The sequence below is a fragment of the Gavia stellata genome, chromosome 9 (genome assembly GCF_030936135.1).
Source record: "Gavia stellata isolate bGavSte3 chromosome 9, bGavSte3.hap2, whole genome shotgun sequence".
Taxonomy (NCBI): Eukaryota; Metazoa; Chordata; class Aves; order Gaviiformes; family Gaviidae; genus Gavia; species Gavia stellata.
The window spans coordinates 32,430,872-32,445,211 of record NC_082602.1 but is presented as its reverse complement, the minus strand read 5'-3'; the positions used below and the strand labels follow the sequence as shown (position 1 = coordinate 32,445,211).

Below are 14,340 nucleotides of genomic sequence, written 5' to 3'. Positions count from 1 at the left end.
TATCACTCCCCATATTCTGAAAAAGTATGTATACTTTCAAATGTTTTAGTGAAGAATTTTTTTAAAAAAAATCAGGCTCCAAGGTATATCTATGAAAACTCCCATTATACGTTATATACAATTCATTTTAAAACAACAAAAACAACCAAGCTTACTCAATAGCATTCTTGGTAAGTTATGAGTTAAAAAAAAAAAATACCCAGAAATGATCAAAGGAAAGTTTTACAGTGAGACAAAGCAATGCAATACACAGCAGGTGGCCAAATCCATCTTGGGAAAGCTTATAATGGGCCTTACTAACATTGCACTGGAGAATGCAATCAAATATATCTTGAGAACTATATCATAGCTTTATCACACTAAACTATTCAAAATTTAGAACCATTCTCTAGAGCATGTTTCTCCTCTCAGCTATTTCTTTCTAGGCCAGTTTTTAGAACTCACAGCCCATCTTAGAAGCCATATACTTGTGCTTGAAATGCAGCTAGTTAGGGTTTATCTGTTTTTACAGAAGAATCTTTTGCAACACTGATAACAAGTTGCCAAAAACCCTTTTAAGTCAGAAATCAACCTTTATGTTAAGTTAGAAAAGATTTAGGAATTATTAAATTCTGAGACAAATTGCTGGACAGGGCTTTATTTTCATTTGACAGAAGAATAAATTTGCAATTATACAATGCATATCAATAGAACGTCATTCTGTACTCACATCTACAGTCCTATTTATTCAAACATAAGGCAAGTTTTTAGCCCTTATGGGAATTTATTAAACACCGATCACTAATAACTTCAAAAAATGTGCTCTTCTCTAATGCTAAACCACCCAATTCTAATTTTCTTGTAAGTAGCAAATATGGAACTATGTTAGAAAGGAAAACTGTGTAACCTTAACTAGAGAGCTGATACTTCATATTAAATCCACTGTTTACTCAGAAAATTTACATCGGACTACGTTGCTTTGAGATCTACAGTGAATGTGATCATTTATAGTCAGGACACATTTTTCAGGCACTACTGCTGCCTCAGCACTTATTTAATGAGGGCTGAATAATTTGGAGATGAGTGAAGTGAGCAAGTCTACCTTTATTGAATAGCCAATTACTACTGAGGCTCAAAATTCTCCTCTGTTTCTTAATTATGCAAATTACTAAGGATTTATATATCTTTTTCAGAAACTTATCTCCACCTTTATTTAAATTCCTTTCATTTTGGATCTTAAATTGTCCTGGAAGTGTATGATACACTTATGACTCATTTTCTAATGTGTGCATCACAATATGTTACTACCAAACTTCAACAAACTTTTCAAGAACAGCTTGAACACCTTGATTTCTAGGAAAATAGTTGCCCTAGAAAGAAACATACAATTAAACTTTGGAAATACAGTGGTCCCCTACTGCTCACATTTCCCACCACATTCAGAGTTTTGCAAAGGGCTTGCAGTTAGTTTGCCTCTTTTCTGCATCATTATGAACAAAAAACCTGCTTACTGAAAATAAGAGCTATATGCAGAGAAACCACCCATTCTATTTACTACCTCATTGCTTGGTATTCTTTAACTATGCATCGATTCTATGCTAGATCTAACTATACTAGATATCTACACATTTCATATTTTGTAAATACTTATCCAGTGAATGACACATTATAAGCAGCGGAAGCAACCTTCATGGTTTTTAAGTGTCTCAGTATCTATTAGACACAAGTGATGAAATCTAGATATAATTAGTAGTATGAGTCATGTATTAGGTCACAAGAACACTTATTTCTCCTAGTCTTTTCAAATTTTGCTGTTGTGGCATTGGTTGAAAAAACAAGTAAAATTTGGCAAACTGAAAAGACTACAACTTCCCCAAATTCCATCTACAGAAATTATAGCTAGTATTCCAGTGGGACTTTGGTTTAGATACTCTTGCGTTTTCTTCTTTATAAGGGACTTTTTTTTGGAAATGCAGGTTCTCTTTTCTTAGGCATCCAAACTGAGTTGAGGTCCCCATTTCCTGAAAGTAGGAGGACAGTTAAACTAGAGGTGAATGAATGGGCAGTCAGTGTAACAACTCCAATGTGGAGACAAAGTGCTGAAGTAGTTTATTAGACTTCCAAAACCACAACAGTAAAGTGGGACTGCTAGAAATTGTAGTAAAGATTAATTCAGAAAAAAGTAGATGTCAGCTTCACTATAACCAAACATGATAAAAGCACAAAAACATACAGCCCTCTGAGAATACTTTGAGCTAACAAGGAATAACATTGCCATGCAAAGCTCACTAATTAACTGCAACCTACACTCAAGTGTAATTTATAAAGGATGCTTAGCCCTGAGAACAGTGAGTTAAAGGAAAAGTTGCAAAAGGTTTATATAATGAAAGGCATTGTTTAAAACTGTTCTCATCTTTGTTTATGCTTACTACACCAAAACTAAATCTTCTCAGAATTTATTGCAAGCTAACAAGAAAATTATTATTTTTAGTTAAATCCCACAGCTGTGAGCAAACTCCCAAGAGAACTAATTGCACTTTTAAATGAGTATACAACATTTGAATATTAGCAGGAACAATTAATTAACCTCATATTGCTGTTTAATCTACTTTGCAGAATAACTCAAATCTTCCCTTTCATAATATTTTGCTTACTAGGTCAATAAAACAGCATATAAGAAAAAACATCAAGTGTCGTTTTGCTTTAGTACGGGAATCTGCAGTCTATCCATTGCATTTACATTGGCATTCTCTTAAAAAATTTCATTTCTTTTCAACAAAATATACACATTAGACTTTAAATTATTGGTGATAGTTTTAGAATACGTCTGCAAATTCAACAGTGTTTTGACTTCATACTACAAAGGTCTTAGTTTTGTCCCTTTCTTTAGTACCAAATGAACCTTCTCTTTATCCTTTAAAAGGAGGCAATGTATTGATTTCCAATTTAGTATTGGAATTAAGAGAAATCATTGATACACAATGAGGTCTGGTCAGGGTGTGGAGACAATGGCAGCCTCCTCCCTTTGAATCTTTCCAAAGCTTCAATGTTTCATATTATTCTAAACATGATGAAGAAATTGTCCTAAATTTCCCCCAGAACAAGGACTCAGTGTATTAAAAAACAGTCTACAAAGTCCCACATTGCTTTTAAAGAACAATAAAGAACTCTTAAGTCCTTCCAGGCTGCAGTATCTACTGACACTATTTTAACAGCTTGTAAAATACACAACAGTTACCAGAGTAACTTTTCTCAGTATAAGAATATCAAATAATGCAGAGATAAAAACAGATCCATATTCTTATTTCCAAATGTTGCTCTGACACTTTCACTAATCCAGAAAGCTTTTGTTTTACATAGGCAGAAGATTTTAAAGCCTTTGATATTAACTACACAAGTCAAACTCCACCATAGATAATAGAGATTAAAGGCACAGTGTTCACCTTACAGTTGCTCTGACTACATTTGTGAACTCCACACCACCACCTGTTAGAAAAACAAGCCATCTAAAATGAAATCTCATTCCTTAAATCATTATGATTGCAGTTTGAGAGGAAAAGGCAGACAAAAGAAAACTAAGATGTTTCAGAGAACCTCTGTCACACCTGATAAGACACTTAGCCTGTCTCACACAGAATAAATGTAACTGGACAGACAGATATGAATGAAAAAATATATTTTTTTTTTTTTTCTACATGCTACTGAAAATATGAAGATAAGTCATGGTAGTGTTTCATTAGAGATTCCGATAACTAAATGATCGTTTAACTCAAGATATACTTTTAAAGTGCATACATTTGTCTACAATTGCATAAACTGTGAGACATCTCAAATTTACATCACCACATTGGCTCAGGACATACTTCATTTAAATAAAGATACGTTCACAGCAGTATGTCACCTTGTAGATGTTCTAAGCTCTGAAATGTAAGAAAAATCTGGCTTCCAAACACTAAAAATAAGCTGTATCTTATCTACACCTCAAGCCAGTCAGGTAATATCAGTCATCTCAATACTCTACCACACACTATTAGATTTGAAGTCCTCCTGTGGGGTATTTTAATAGGAATTGGGGAGGGGCGGGGCGGGGGGGGAGCAGACAGCAAAATAAATAACTAGAGAAATCATTGCCATTTGTGATTTTGTTATTTTGGTTTCAATTACATTTTCAACATTATCTTATATCAAAGAGTGGACAGACAGAATATGTTTCAAGGCTGCAGTAAGTACAATATCAGGGGAGATCTTCTGACATAGAAGAATTACTTCTCTCTCTCCTTTATTAGCAAATAATAGAAAATACATGTCTTTCTAGTAAAAAAAAAAATTGTTCTGTCCAGGTACTACATTTATTAGGAAAAACCCCCAAAAACCTAAGTACATAACCTATGTTTGCATCTCCTTCTTGAAATGGAACACTGAAAAGGATAATATAGAAAGTTTTGATTCACAGTATATGTCCCTATGCACTTGCATTCAGATTTAATATAATACAAAGGCAATCCTTAACTGCCATTTGCTTTGTATGCATCTCAATTCATTTGCAAAATAACTTTGCAAATCACATACTCGCTTGATATAAGCGTTAATTTTTATTCAAAATCTTTCATTTTCCTGTAACTGTAAAATCCTAAGCTACTTAAAAATTAGGGGGTTTATACAGAGAAAGAAATGCTGCATGTTCTACAAACCAAAACACACACTTTTAAAAATGTCCTTTGCTAAGATGAACTGATCTGCTTGTAACGGAATCTTGTTCTGCTAAGACATCCCATCTGAGTGTACACTGTGGGGTTTGACATCTTTTGAGCACACGTGTATTTCACATATGTATATCAGTGATGTGGGTAGGCTTCCCAACAGTTTAAACAACACAGTAATTTACATTTGAACATTTAACTGCTAAAAAAATAAACCTGACTACCCATGGACAGGTAATTAATCTTCAACTTCCCTTCTCTTGTCCCACAGTTAACAAGTTATTACGGATCACTTTCCTATCCTATTCTTATGGCAGCTTTCTGTATTTGCCAGAGGCATGTCGGAGTTTTCAGCCCTCTCCCTCCCCCACAATTATCACAGAAAGCTAATTACCTCCTGGCTTATTCCAGTGCTGCCCTGCAGGGAATTCCCACATGCTTCACATACTAGTACAGCTCCTCTGTGACCCCTTGATCCCACATACCAGTTCCATAGGGAGCTAGGGTTTTCTGGAGAAGTACACATCTTCAGTATCTCCCTCTCCTCAACTGCTTGCAGCCTAGTTATTCACCCCCCAAAACCAATCCTGCGAACAGTTTTATGGATACTGATGTCAAAGTCAGGATTTTTTTCTCTGTTACAGTGAAAATTATTTTGTCTTTTTTTGATTCCTGCTGTCACAGTGTATTGAAAAGGGATTTCCCAGATCAGCGTTCCAGCCATTCTCTTGAGTCACATCTTGAAAGTAAACAGTAACCTGTAACAGTTAAATCTGGTAAGGAGAAACACTTGGGAACTGCTGTCATTAGCTTTAAACATGAGATTTCCTTAATATCCTACACACCAGTTGTATCAGTCTTTAGCACCACACTACATTTCTTTGAAGGCGTAAACCTTCCTCTCTTTAGACAAATGCCTAAAATAGATTTCTCAAAGCAAATTTAATTCACATAAGCATCAATTACAGTTACTCAAGTTACCTGAAGTGTATACTTCTGTATTTCATCCAGAACAAATTCCACTTCTTTTGAGGTTGTTAATGAGGCAAGATTCCCACTTAAATTGTAGCAATACAGTTTGGCATTGTCATAGCTTTCACGACTAGAATTTATGCGGAGGCAGGCATCTCCAATATGACTCCATCCTTCCCCACACAGATGAGCTAGTGTAAAAAGCATACAATTAAAGCTGTCTTGAAAAAACTTTTAAAAAACCTAAGGGAGTCTGAATTTTATCTTCCTGAGATCATAATTCAAAATACATCCCACACTCAATTTCCGTTTTCATGTCATGTAAATTCTAAGACACCAAGTAGTATCATATTGAATAGTGTATTTTTATGAAAAGAAACTTTTAACAACTTATGAAATATTTATAAGGTATATGCTAAGTTTCAGCATAACAATATTGTTATGACACTATTTCTTCCCTGTATGCAGATTTGAGCACAACTAAATATTAAAGATTAGATTATGTACATAATAGCGCTTTAACCAATCACTTTACCCAAATGTTATGTAAATTTCAAAATCTGAAAACAACTGTCCTAGAATTCAGAGATCACAACTTTACCCCATCTTTGCTTTACTGTCCTATCTTTGCGTTTTAGATTTGCCTAAATACAAATGCAATCAGAAAAATAGGAAATTCAGATAGCATCTTAGAAAATATTTCCTCTTCAACGTATTTCATCATTTCTCAGATTCAGATAACTATTAAAAGATAAGTAAGTAATTCAGAGCAACTGTTATAGTTAATCTTTACAAAGATTACACAAATGCAGTTTTAAACTGCACAGAATAAATTGATTCAAGTCATTTAATGAATAATCTCTGTGGAAAAAAACCTGTGTTCATTCACTGCATCTGGACATAAAGATCAAATGGAAAAGGTTCTCATATCTAACTGCATATATGTAGTTATAAATATGAATTACAGAATAAATATTATTTCAGAATGTTAACAGTCACCTTCTAGGAGTATTTTACATTAGCATTTCAATATTCACTGCTTTCATAGTATTACCAACATTAGACAATCAAGAAACTAGATCTTAGGCCCTATCTGCACAGGAAAATTGAAGTATAATTGAGGTATAATTTGTAAGATAAAACCCCAGCTAGCAAAAGTAACAGTGCCAGTGAATATGTAACAGTAAAGGACTCAATATGGCAGTTCAGCTCTGCACTCAGTGATCCCCACAGGCTACAACTTGTCCCTGGCTTGTGCAGAGGTACATGCCATTATGCCTTCGCTAATATTATTATCTCTCCCAACAAAATTAAAGGTAGCACTGATATCTCAATCAGCGATGTAATTACAGCTGCGTTCACCTGCACAGGCACAGTCAGGTGGGGATAGTCAGCACGAATAAAACAAAACCAGGTCTACTCATGGAACAGATATTCTTTGGCAATAATGGAGGAGATTTACTCAGTTTTGAAAACAACTATGAAAAGCAGCATCGCCGCCCCACAGCCCTTACCGGGTAGTGCCTGGCACTCCTGCTGCCGCTGGTCCCACTGGCAGTTCAGGTGTAGCGAGCAGCTTTTGCAGCTGGTCAGTTTATTGCAGATCTGTTCATTCCTCACATGACATTTAGTGTAGTTTTTAACTGACTATAAAAACAAAACAGACAAAACAGCATCTCAAATATACGTCAAACTATCAACAAACTTGAAGTCAAAACTGAAACATACAGCAGGTAGATCCCTCCCAGAAAACCACAGCCAACTAAAAGCTAGACTGAATTTAAGCTCTTAGTCTAGATTCCCTTATCAATCACGGAGTGTATGAAACACATCTCTAGAGCACAAATCACATCACCCCACCTGTCCTACACAACTAACTTTGAGTGGCTCAAACAGTACTTTGAAGATGTCATTTCCCCGTACAGAGCACAGGAAGAGCTTAAAAAAACTAAACTCAATCTCTATGTCTTAGTTAAGGGACATGCTCTCACTAAATTATTTCATCCTATGCAGGTTAAAGCAAGGAAAATAATCAAACAGAATATAAAAAATGGCACAAGGTACAGGTGTAAAATAATTACACATCATTGACTGAAGGTGCAAAAATATGCTCTTTGTTTTATCTGGATTAAATGGAAAAAAAAAAAAAAAAACAAAAAAAAAAACACCAACACCAAAACCCAGAGCTATAGACCAGTAGTCACAAAACACAAGAAGGATTTGTCAAAAATGTCAGTCAAGTTATTTTACAGATTTGACTGCAAAGCTGTATGCAACATAGCTAGTATAAAATTTACAGAATCTACAGGAAACCATTTTGTCAGACAGTGACATAAAAACAGGAATAACATTATTCCTTTAGTACCTTAGTATAGAAGGAAAGCAGTAAACACTGAAGGAATTTTTACTTGGTTTTTTTGTTGGGTTTGAGTTTGGGTTTTTTTCCTGAAAACTGAGGTCTTCCTTTCCAAGTCAGGCATTTTGAATACTAATCTTCTCCACCCTCCCACCCCTCTGCCACATAGTACTTTTAATTAAGACATAATATTGATATCTTATGTAATAAACTGCGCAAAATCCCAAGCCAATTCATCAGCTTATCTATAAGATTGTCTCTACTAACTTCATTTGAAGGTAATAATTAAAAATAAGTCCTAATTCAAGACAGCTTTATGCTCACAGAACCACAGAATGGTTGAGGTTGAAAGGGACCTCTGGAGGTCATCTTGTCCAACCCTGATAACCCTTGTCTCTCTCTAACAAGAGGAGATTCACTCATCCATAGCAGCAAAAATGGACTGCACTTAGATAGCTTATGTATGGTTTACATGACAATTTTGGTTGTTTTCCTTTCTAATAGTCCCCTGGAGTATGACAAAGCACATATAAAAGGGCAACATGACAAGAAGTAACACAGTTGTTGGTACTAGCAGTGGTGCATTCCTTCCCCCTTCCTTTTTCCTGGGCTGCTCTATGATCTCAGGAATTCCAGCTAGGCCTTGGCCTTTGTGCAATGATTTGGGCAGTTAAGCATCCTTTGACCATAGCAGGAACTCTTGCATGGCTAAGGTGGGGAGTAGCATTGACTCTCCCAGGCACTCCTGTTACCCAACTCAAGGTGGGTAACGAGAGCAGGAATAATCAGTCATCCCCTGACAGCCTTGGAACATCCCTTACCTGGACCGTAGCCCAAGTGGAACAGTACCAGTGTTACCAGAATTCCAGTAACTTTCTGGCAACTTGTTGATGACTAAAGCCAAACATCTTATGAACCTATAAACATTGGTCCCAAGTGAGACCCTTTGAGCTCTCCTGGACTGCAGCGGGCTGCAACCAGCATCTCCCTCTGAGTGGGACGCCTCTCAAGAGTTTCACAAACTCTCCAGTTTGTGAAATTTGGAGGACTGCTGCCAAAAGCTGGCAACGGGACCTGGGCTGAAACCCTCTCCTCCTCGAGGTTCAACCCTCGCCTAGAATGATGATGATGATGATAGGACATCAACCTACTGCAGTCAGGAGGGAAGACAGCCAGGCTCCTTTTATTTTTTTTTTTTTTTTTTAAGTCCTGAATGCAATTGTTAAAATGAATTTTCGATTTCACAGAGGACTAGCTTCATTCCTGCTGAAGAACACTGCTATTTGGGGACTACTTTGTTGCCTTTATTGTATCAGATGCCCACCAGTGAGCTGATAAAAGGCACTCACTGTTTTTTCTGGTCTATGAGAAAGGCTACTGTGAAGCAAAAAGAAGCGGTTCTAGGAGAAGGCATCTACACCACAGTATGAAACAGAGCCAAAGGCAATGCCGTAAAGTAGGAGACTGACTATCTAGGCCAATAAATGCATAAGAAGAGTAAAGCACAAAAAGTTTTTGGTACAAACCTACATTTAGTTTCACTCAGTCATGATGCATATTCACGAAACTGCTGGAGAGATGCTTTAAAGTGAATTTTAGAGCACAAGTAACCACCATCTGGTCGTTTACAATACCTCAATATTCACTTTTAACACTACACGATGATATAGTCAAAATCCTTAAGTATTCAGATTGATTTTGAAAATTATATACTCTTTAGTGATATTAAATACAAATTACAATTTTCCAACTAAACCAAGTTATTTTTTCTATTACTTTCTAATCATGAAGCTTGTTGTGCACTGGTTATTTAATGATTAAAATAAAATTCAAAGTACTAGTGACTATTCTGTAATAATGTTCTCTGTTGTATTCCCTTATTCCCAGCACTTATTTCCCTTAAATCCAATTTAAATATTGCTTGCCCGAAAATCTCATTAGTTCAATGTAGATGTGAATCCAATAGGTAATTCATATTAACACAATATTAAGGTTATAACTTAAGCTACCAAACCCAATGAAATTCAGAAATCTGACAGCCCATCTGTTACTGAAGTTCTATATTGCTGTAGGATAGTTATAATGTTTACACACCGAAGTATGAGTAAATCATGTTATATATAAAGTTTCCCACTTATGTCTGATTTACTTAGATTTTTTTTAGTACTGATCTTGATATGGTGGTATATAGACAGACTTACGAACTGCAGTGATTTTCTGCATATCCAGTGTAGGATGAAAATATTACAGTAGTTTATCTTAGAATTTTGGAAATTGCTATTAAATAATGTACCTCTCTCCTCCGCCTGGATTTTTCAGGTTAACAGTATAATCTTGTCTAGTGTGCCTAGTCTAATTGTAAGTTATTAATCTAATAGATTTTCTACTATTTCTCTGAAGCTACTCCCAAATCTTACTGTTGTGTACCCTTAGTTTTAAATTTTCTTTTTTTCCTTCAAGATAAATTTGATTCTATCCATAATTCCTTCTACTACTTTATACATTTCCCCTTGACTATTCTTTGAATTCCTCAAATGTAGGCAGATTGCTATGATTATTATCATTATTGACATTAGTGTAGCACCCAAGGACTCCCATCACGAAAGAGGATGTGTTAACTTTCTGGAAGCGGTGCAAGCATTACAAAAAAAGACAATGATTCCTGTCTTTAAGGCACTGTGTAAAAATATTTAACAATGTAGGACTATAGCTCTCTTTGAACCCTCCTATAGTATCCTATATCCCTCAGCAAGATGATCTTTATCATACCCTTCATGGGTTCTACAACGTTTAGTTTATGTTGCCACACTCAGATATAAAATACTTTTAAATCACATACCATTTTGGGCTGTATTTAGGTTACTTAGATCAACTGGGGTATTATCGTATTGCATGTCTGGAGACTGACACACAAGAAATACAGAGACTGCTACTGGAGGTAAGGGTGTGGTTGGTCACAGTTCCAGAAGGAACACGTCCCCCTTGCAGGAACACGTCCCCCTTGAAGCTTTTGAAAGCAATGAGGCTTTCAAAAATCAATACATACTAGATGCAGGAATACGTCAGCTGTGCCTCTTCCCATCACAGTCTCTCCAAACAAGAAAATCACATGCACTCCACTTGAAAAGACACATCAGAGACCATACTCTGACAAAAAAAGTATTACATTCATGTGCTATTGCCTGGTGTTCTTGATCCCAGTTGATTAAGTGTTCTCAATTTATTCTGTCCTCCCATATATCTGCTGTTTGTTACAGTAAAAGAGTAGGTATTTTAACAAGCTTAATGTGAAGATTCAGAATAAGAGCTGAATTTCTATAAAGTAAGTGGGTTTTTTCAAATTTTTTTCCAAGCACTTGTACGGTTTTGAAAAGAAAACATTTTCTCTCAATCAACATTTTTCAAGTAAAGTTTAGTGTTGTATTACTGCTGCATTTCAAGCCTTCAAAATACTTTCCTTAAGTAATATGGGAATAAGTTACTTTATTTGCAAACTTGTAGCGTGGGTAGTTAACATTTCTATAAACTGAAGGATTATAGGCCAACATTGTAGACAACCAGTGGAGCATATTATTACAGTCACCCTATCTGCAATGATGACTTCAATTTTTACTGTAGAAGAGTAAGACAATGGAAGGGGAGAAGGAAGCCGTTTCACGTTAATTCCTGAAGCTTGCCTTTCAGGACCGCTGTTCAGATCTGAAGTGGAGTTTGGTGTGGAGCCAGGAAATAGGAAGTTATTTTGAGGATATAAAGCATCAAAACCTATTTGTTTTGATAACTAGTGCAAGCACTTCCCATTGTTTCCCAAAGAACAGGGTGAGGGAGGAGACAAAGAAGTGTGTTGAAAAAAAAAAATGGTAAAAAAAAGACAGAGAAGGGAAAACCTTCAAAATTCTTTCACATTATAATATATAAATCATAATATAGTATGTATGGATAATATAATTCATATTTATATATTATATATACTATAGAATTATTATTACTAATATAATATATAATTTCAAATTATAATATAGAAATATCAAAAAGAAGCCAACATATTGTCCAGTAAGAACCTACATGTGCACATAAATATTTTTACATTTTTCACCCTATAAGTCTATCAGCACTTGAGCCAATCACAAATCTAAGTGGCATGGTACTTGTCCAAACCCAGCTCACCCTCCTCTTTCTCAAGCACATTGCTTAAAGAAGGCTGGCAAGCAGAAGGCATTCCAGTACTTTCAGGGCTTTGATGCAATCACACTTTTTGAAGGTACCTGCATGTGCCTGCAACAATAAAACAGCTTTATGGCCATAAGGTGGACTTGCTATATTACTATCCTTAAAAGTTATTACTCTCTTAAGATATTAAGGCTCAACCAATATTTCGCTCCATTTCTGAAGAGAAAAAAAACATTTGATAAATTTTTTTACTCTAAAATTCAGGTGCTCTCTGGTCTTCCTCAGTAAAGGAAGCTTTACCTTTTGTTGCAACTGGTGGGCCCTGTTCAATCACTTACCATTTTATTTGCCACAATATACAAAAAGATTTTGCTTTCATGGCATGGCTCCTCCCTGAGGAGCAGACCAATTCATTGCTTACTCTTCCATGCTACTATCTAAAGAAAAATGACACCTTGCAAAGGTGCAGCAATTTAATAAGAAATTAATCTCTCCCCCAAAGCCTTTTTTTTTTTTGGTAAAAACTGGAAGGTAAAATTGTAAAATTAACAGCTTTTCCTGAGAATATTTCCATTACAAACTATTAATAGTCAATTTTATGAATAACATAATCAGCAAAGGGGTTTCATTCTCACAGGATGAAAGATAAAGCTTTTCATGTCCAGTGGTACGAGGTGAACACAGTTTCATAAACATATTAAGCCGATACAGATCTGGTGGGTTTTCTCTATCAAGAAACAGGCAAAATGCATCAGAATCAGTGAGGACCAGGATTTTATAGAGTACAAATAAAAGTGTCAAAGTGCAAGATCAATGTAATAGACTTAAGGGCAGTGAACTACTAGTAAAATTCAATACAATCTACTCCTCAAAAATCAGAAATACACCACAAGCAGGACATAGAACTTTTTTTGAAAAAGCAAAAGGAAGGAAGTTGTGAGACAGAGAAGCTAAGGAAAAAAGGCAGATATGAGCATGACAGAAAACTGTTTCTCCCAATTTTAGAAGAGGAAAGAGTGATATGTAGCACTTAGAGGGACACATATGCAACACTATTAGGTTTTACAAGTCAATCAAAATATTCCTCTCTAAATTTCCATCTTTGATGCAGACATCCAGTGAATAGGAGAAAAAGAATAGGCACATCAATGATGTTGTTTCCTTCTCTGTGACAAGGTCTTAAACAATACTTTATGTTTCAAAGCTGAAAATAGCCCTGGACTAGATGCAAGAGGCTCCATGAAAGAGCTTGAAAGAGAATGTTATACAGATACTAGTATGCCATATTTCATGAAGTCTGCACCTGGCATAAGACAGTATTGATGACAGTATTATAGTTGCTTTTGCCCCTAAGGCAAACCAGGATCTATTTGCACATTTTTGAAAAAAGGTAGAGTAGGTGATCTTACCATTTTTAGCATCCATCAATCTCAAACATGAAAACTAAATAACTTCTCTTTTTTATTTTATAAGCACTACATTGTGTTATGGAATAACTTCAGTGTATTATGTAAAACCACTGCAAGCAGTCTGGGGAATTTCAGTGGTGTAATTTCTCAAGGCAACCTTCAAAATCCTTATTATAACAGAAAATCTCGTACAGATATATTAATGGTAGAAAACAGACAACAAGGCACTACTGTTTAATCTAGTCACTAGCCAAATTTCAGTACCATCTTGAACCACTCCACATGTTTTAAGTAAACTGCTTCCCAGCTGGGCAAGACAGGATAAGCATTCACCCCTCAATATCTGCATCAGATATGATGAGGTCATCTAAAACCATAGTATGCAGAAGTATCCCACTTATATAACTTTTTATGGGAGAAAAATAAACCAGCTTGCTAGTGCTGAAATGAGCCAGACCTCCAGAATGACCTGGCATTGCAAGCCTCTGCTTGCAATTACATCAGATATGAGTGTGATGATATATACCTTGACGATCCATGAGTCTGTATAGTAGTGGAATATAGTGTCCTATTAATGTGCTGACCCACATCAGATGGTGAGCATAGGCAGATATGTGTGTATCATCAATACATTAGTACTACTTATGAAGTCCATCTGGCCAAACAGAGTTATTTCAGGGAAATTTCCATATTTTACAGCCCTTCCAATCAGCAGAACAGTCGCTGCTTTGCAAATATCCATGACCATGAGGCC

General features: G+C 35.7%; 1 protein-coding gene across 1 annotated transcript in view; it reads right to left on the bottom strand.

Moving 5' to 3' along the window:
• Positions 1-14,340, bottom strand: part of ATRNL1 (attractin like 1) — a 528,296-nt gene that overhangs the window by 402,620 nt on the left and 111,336 nt on the right. Inside the window, exons 14-15 of the mRNA XM_059821151.1 lie at positions 7,166-7,298; positions 5,661-5,842 (exon numbers count right to left, since the gene is read on the bottom strand). Of these exons, the coding sequence (XP_059677134.1) occupies positions 5,661-5,842; positions 7,166-7,298 (315 nt within the window). The remainder of the gene's footprint in view (positions 1-5,660; positions 5,843-7,165; positions 7,299-14,340) is intronic.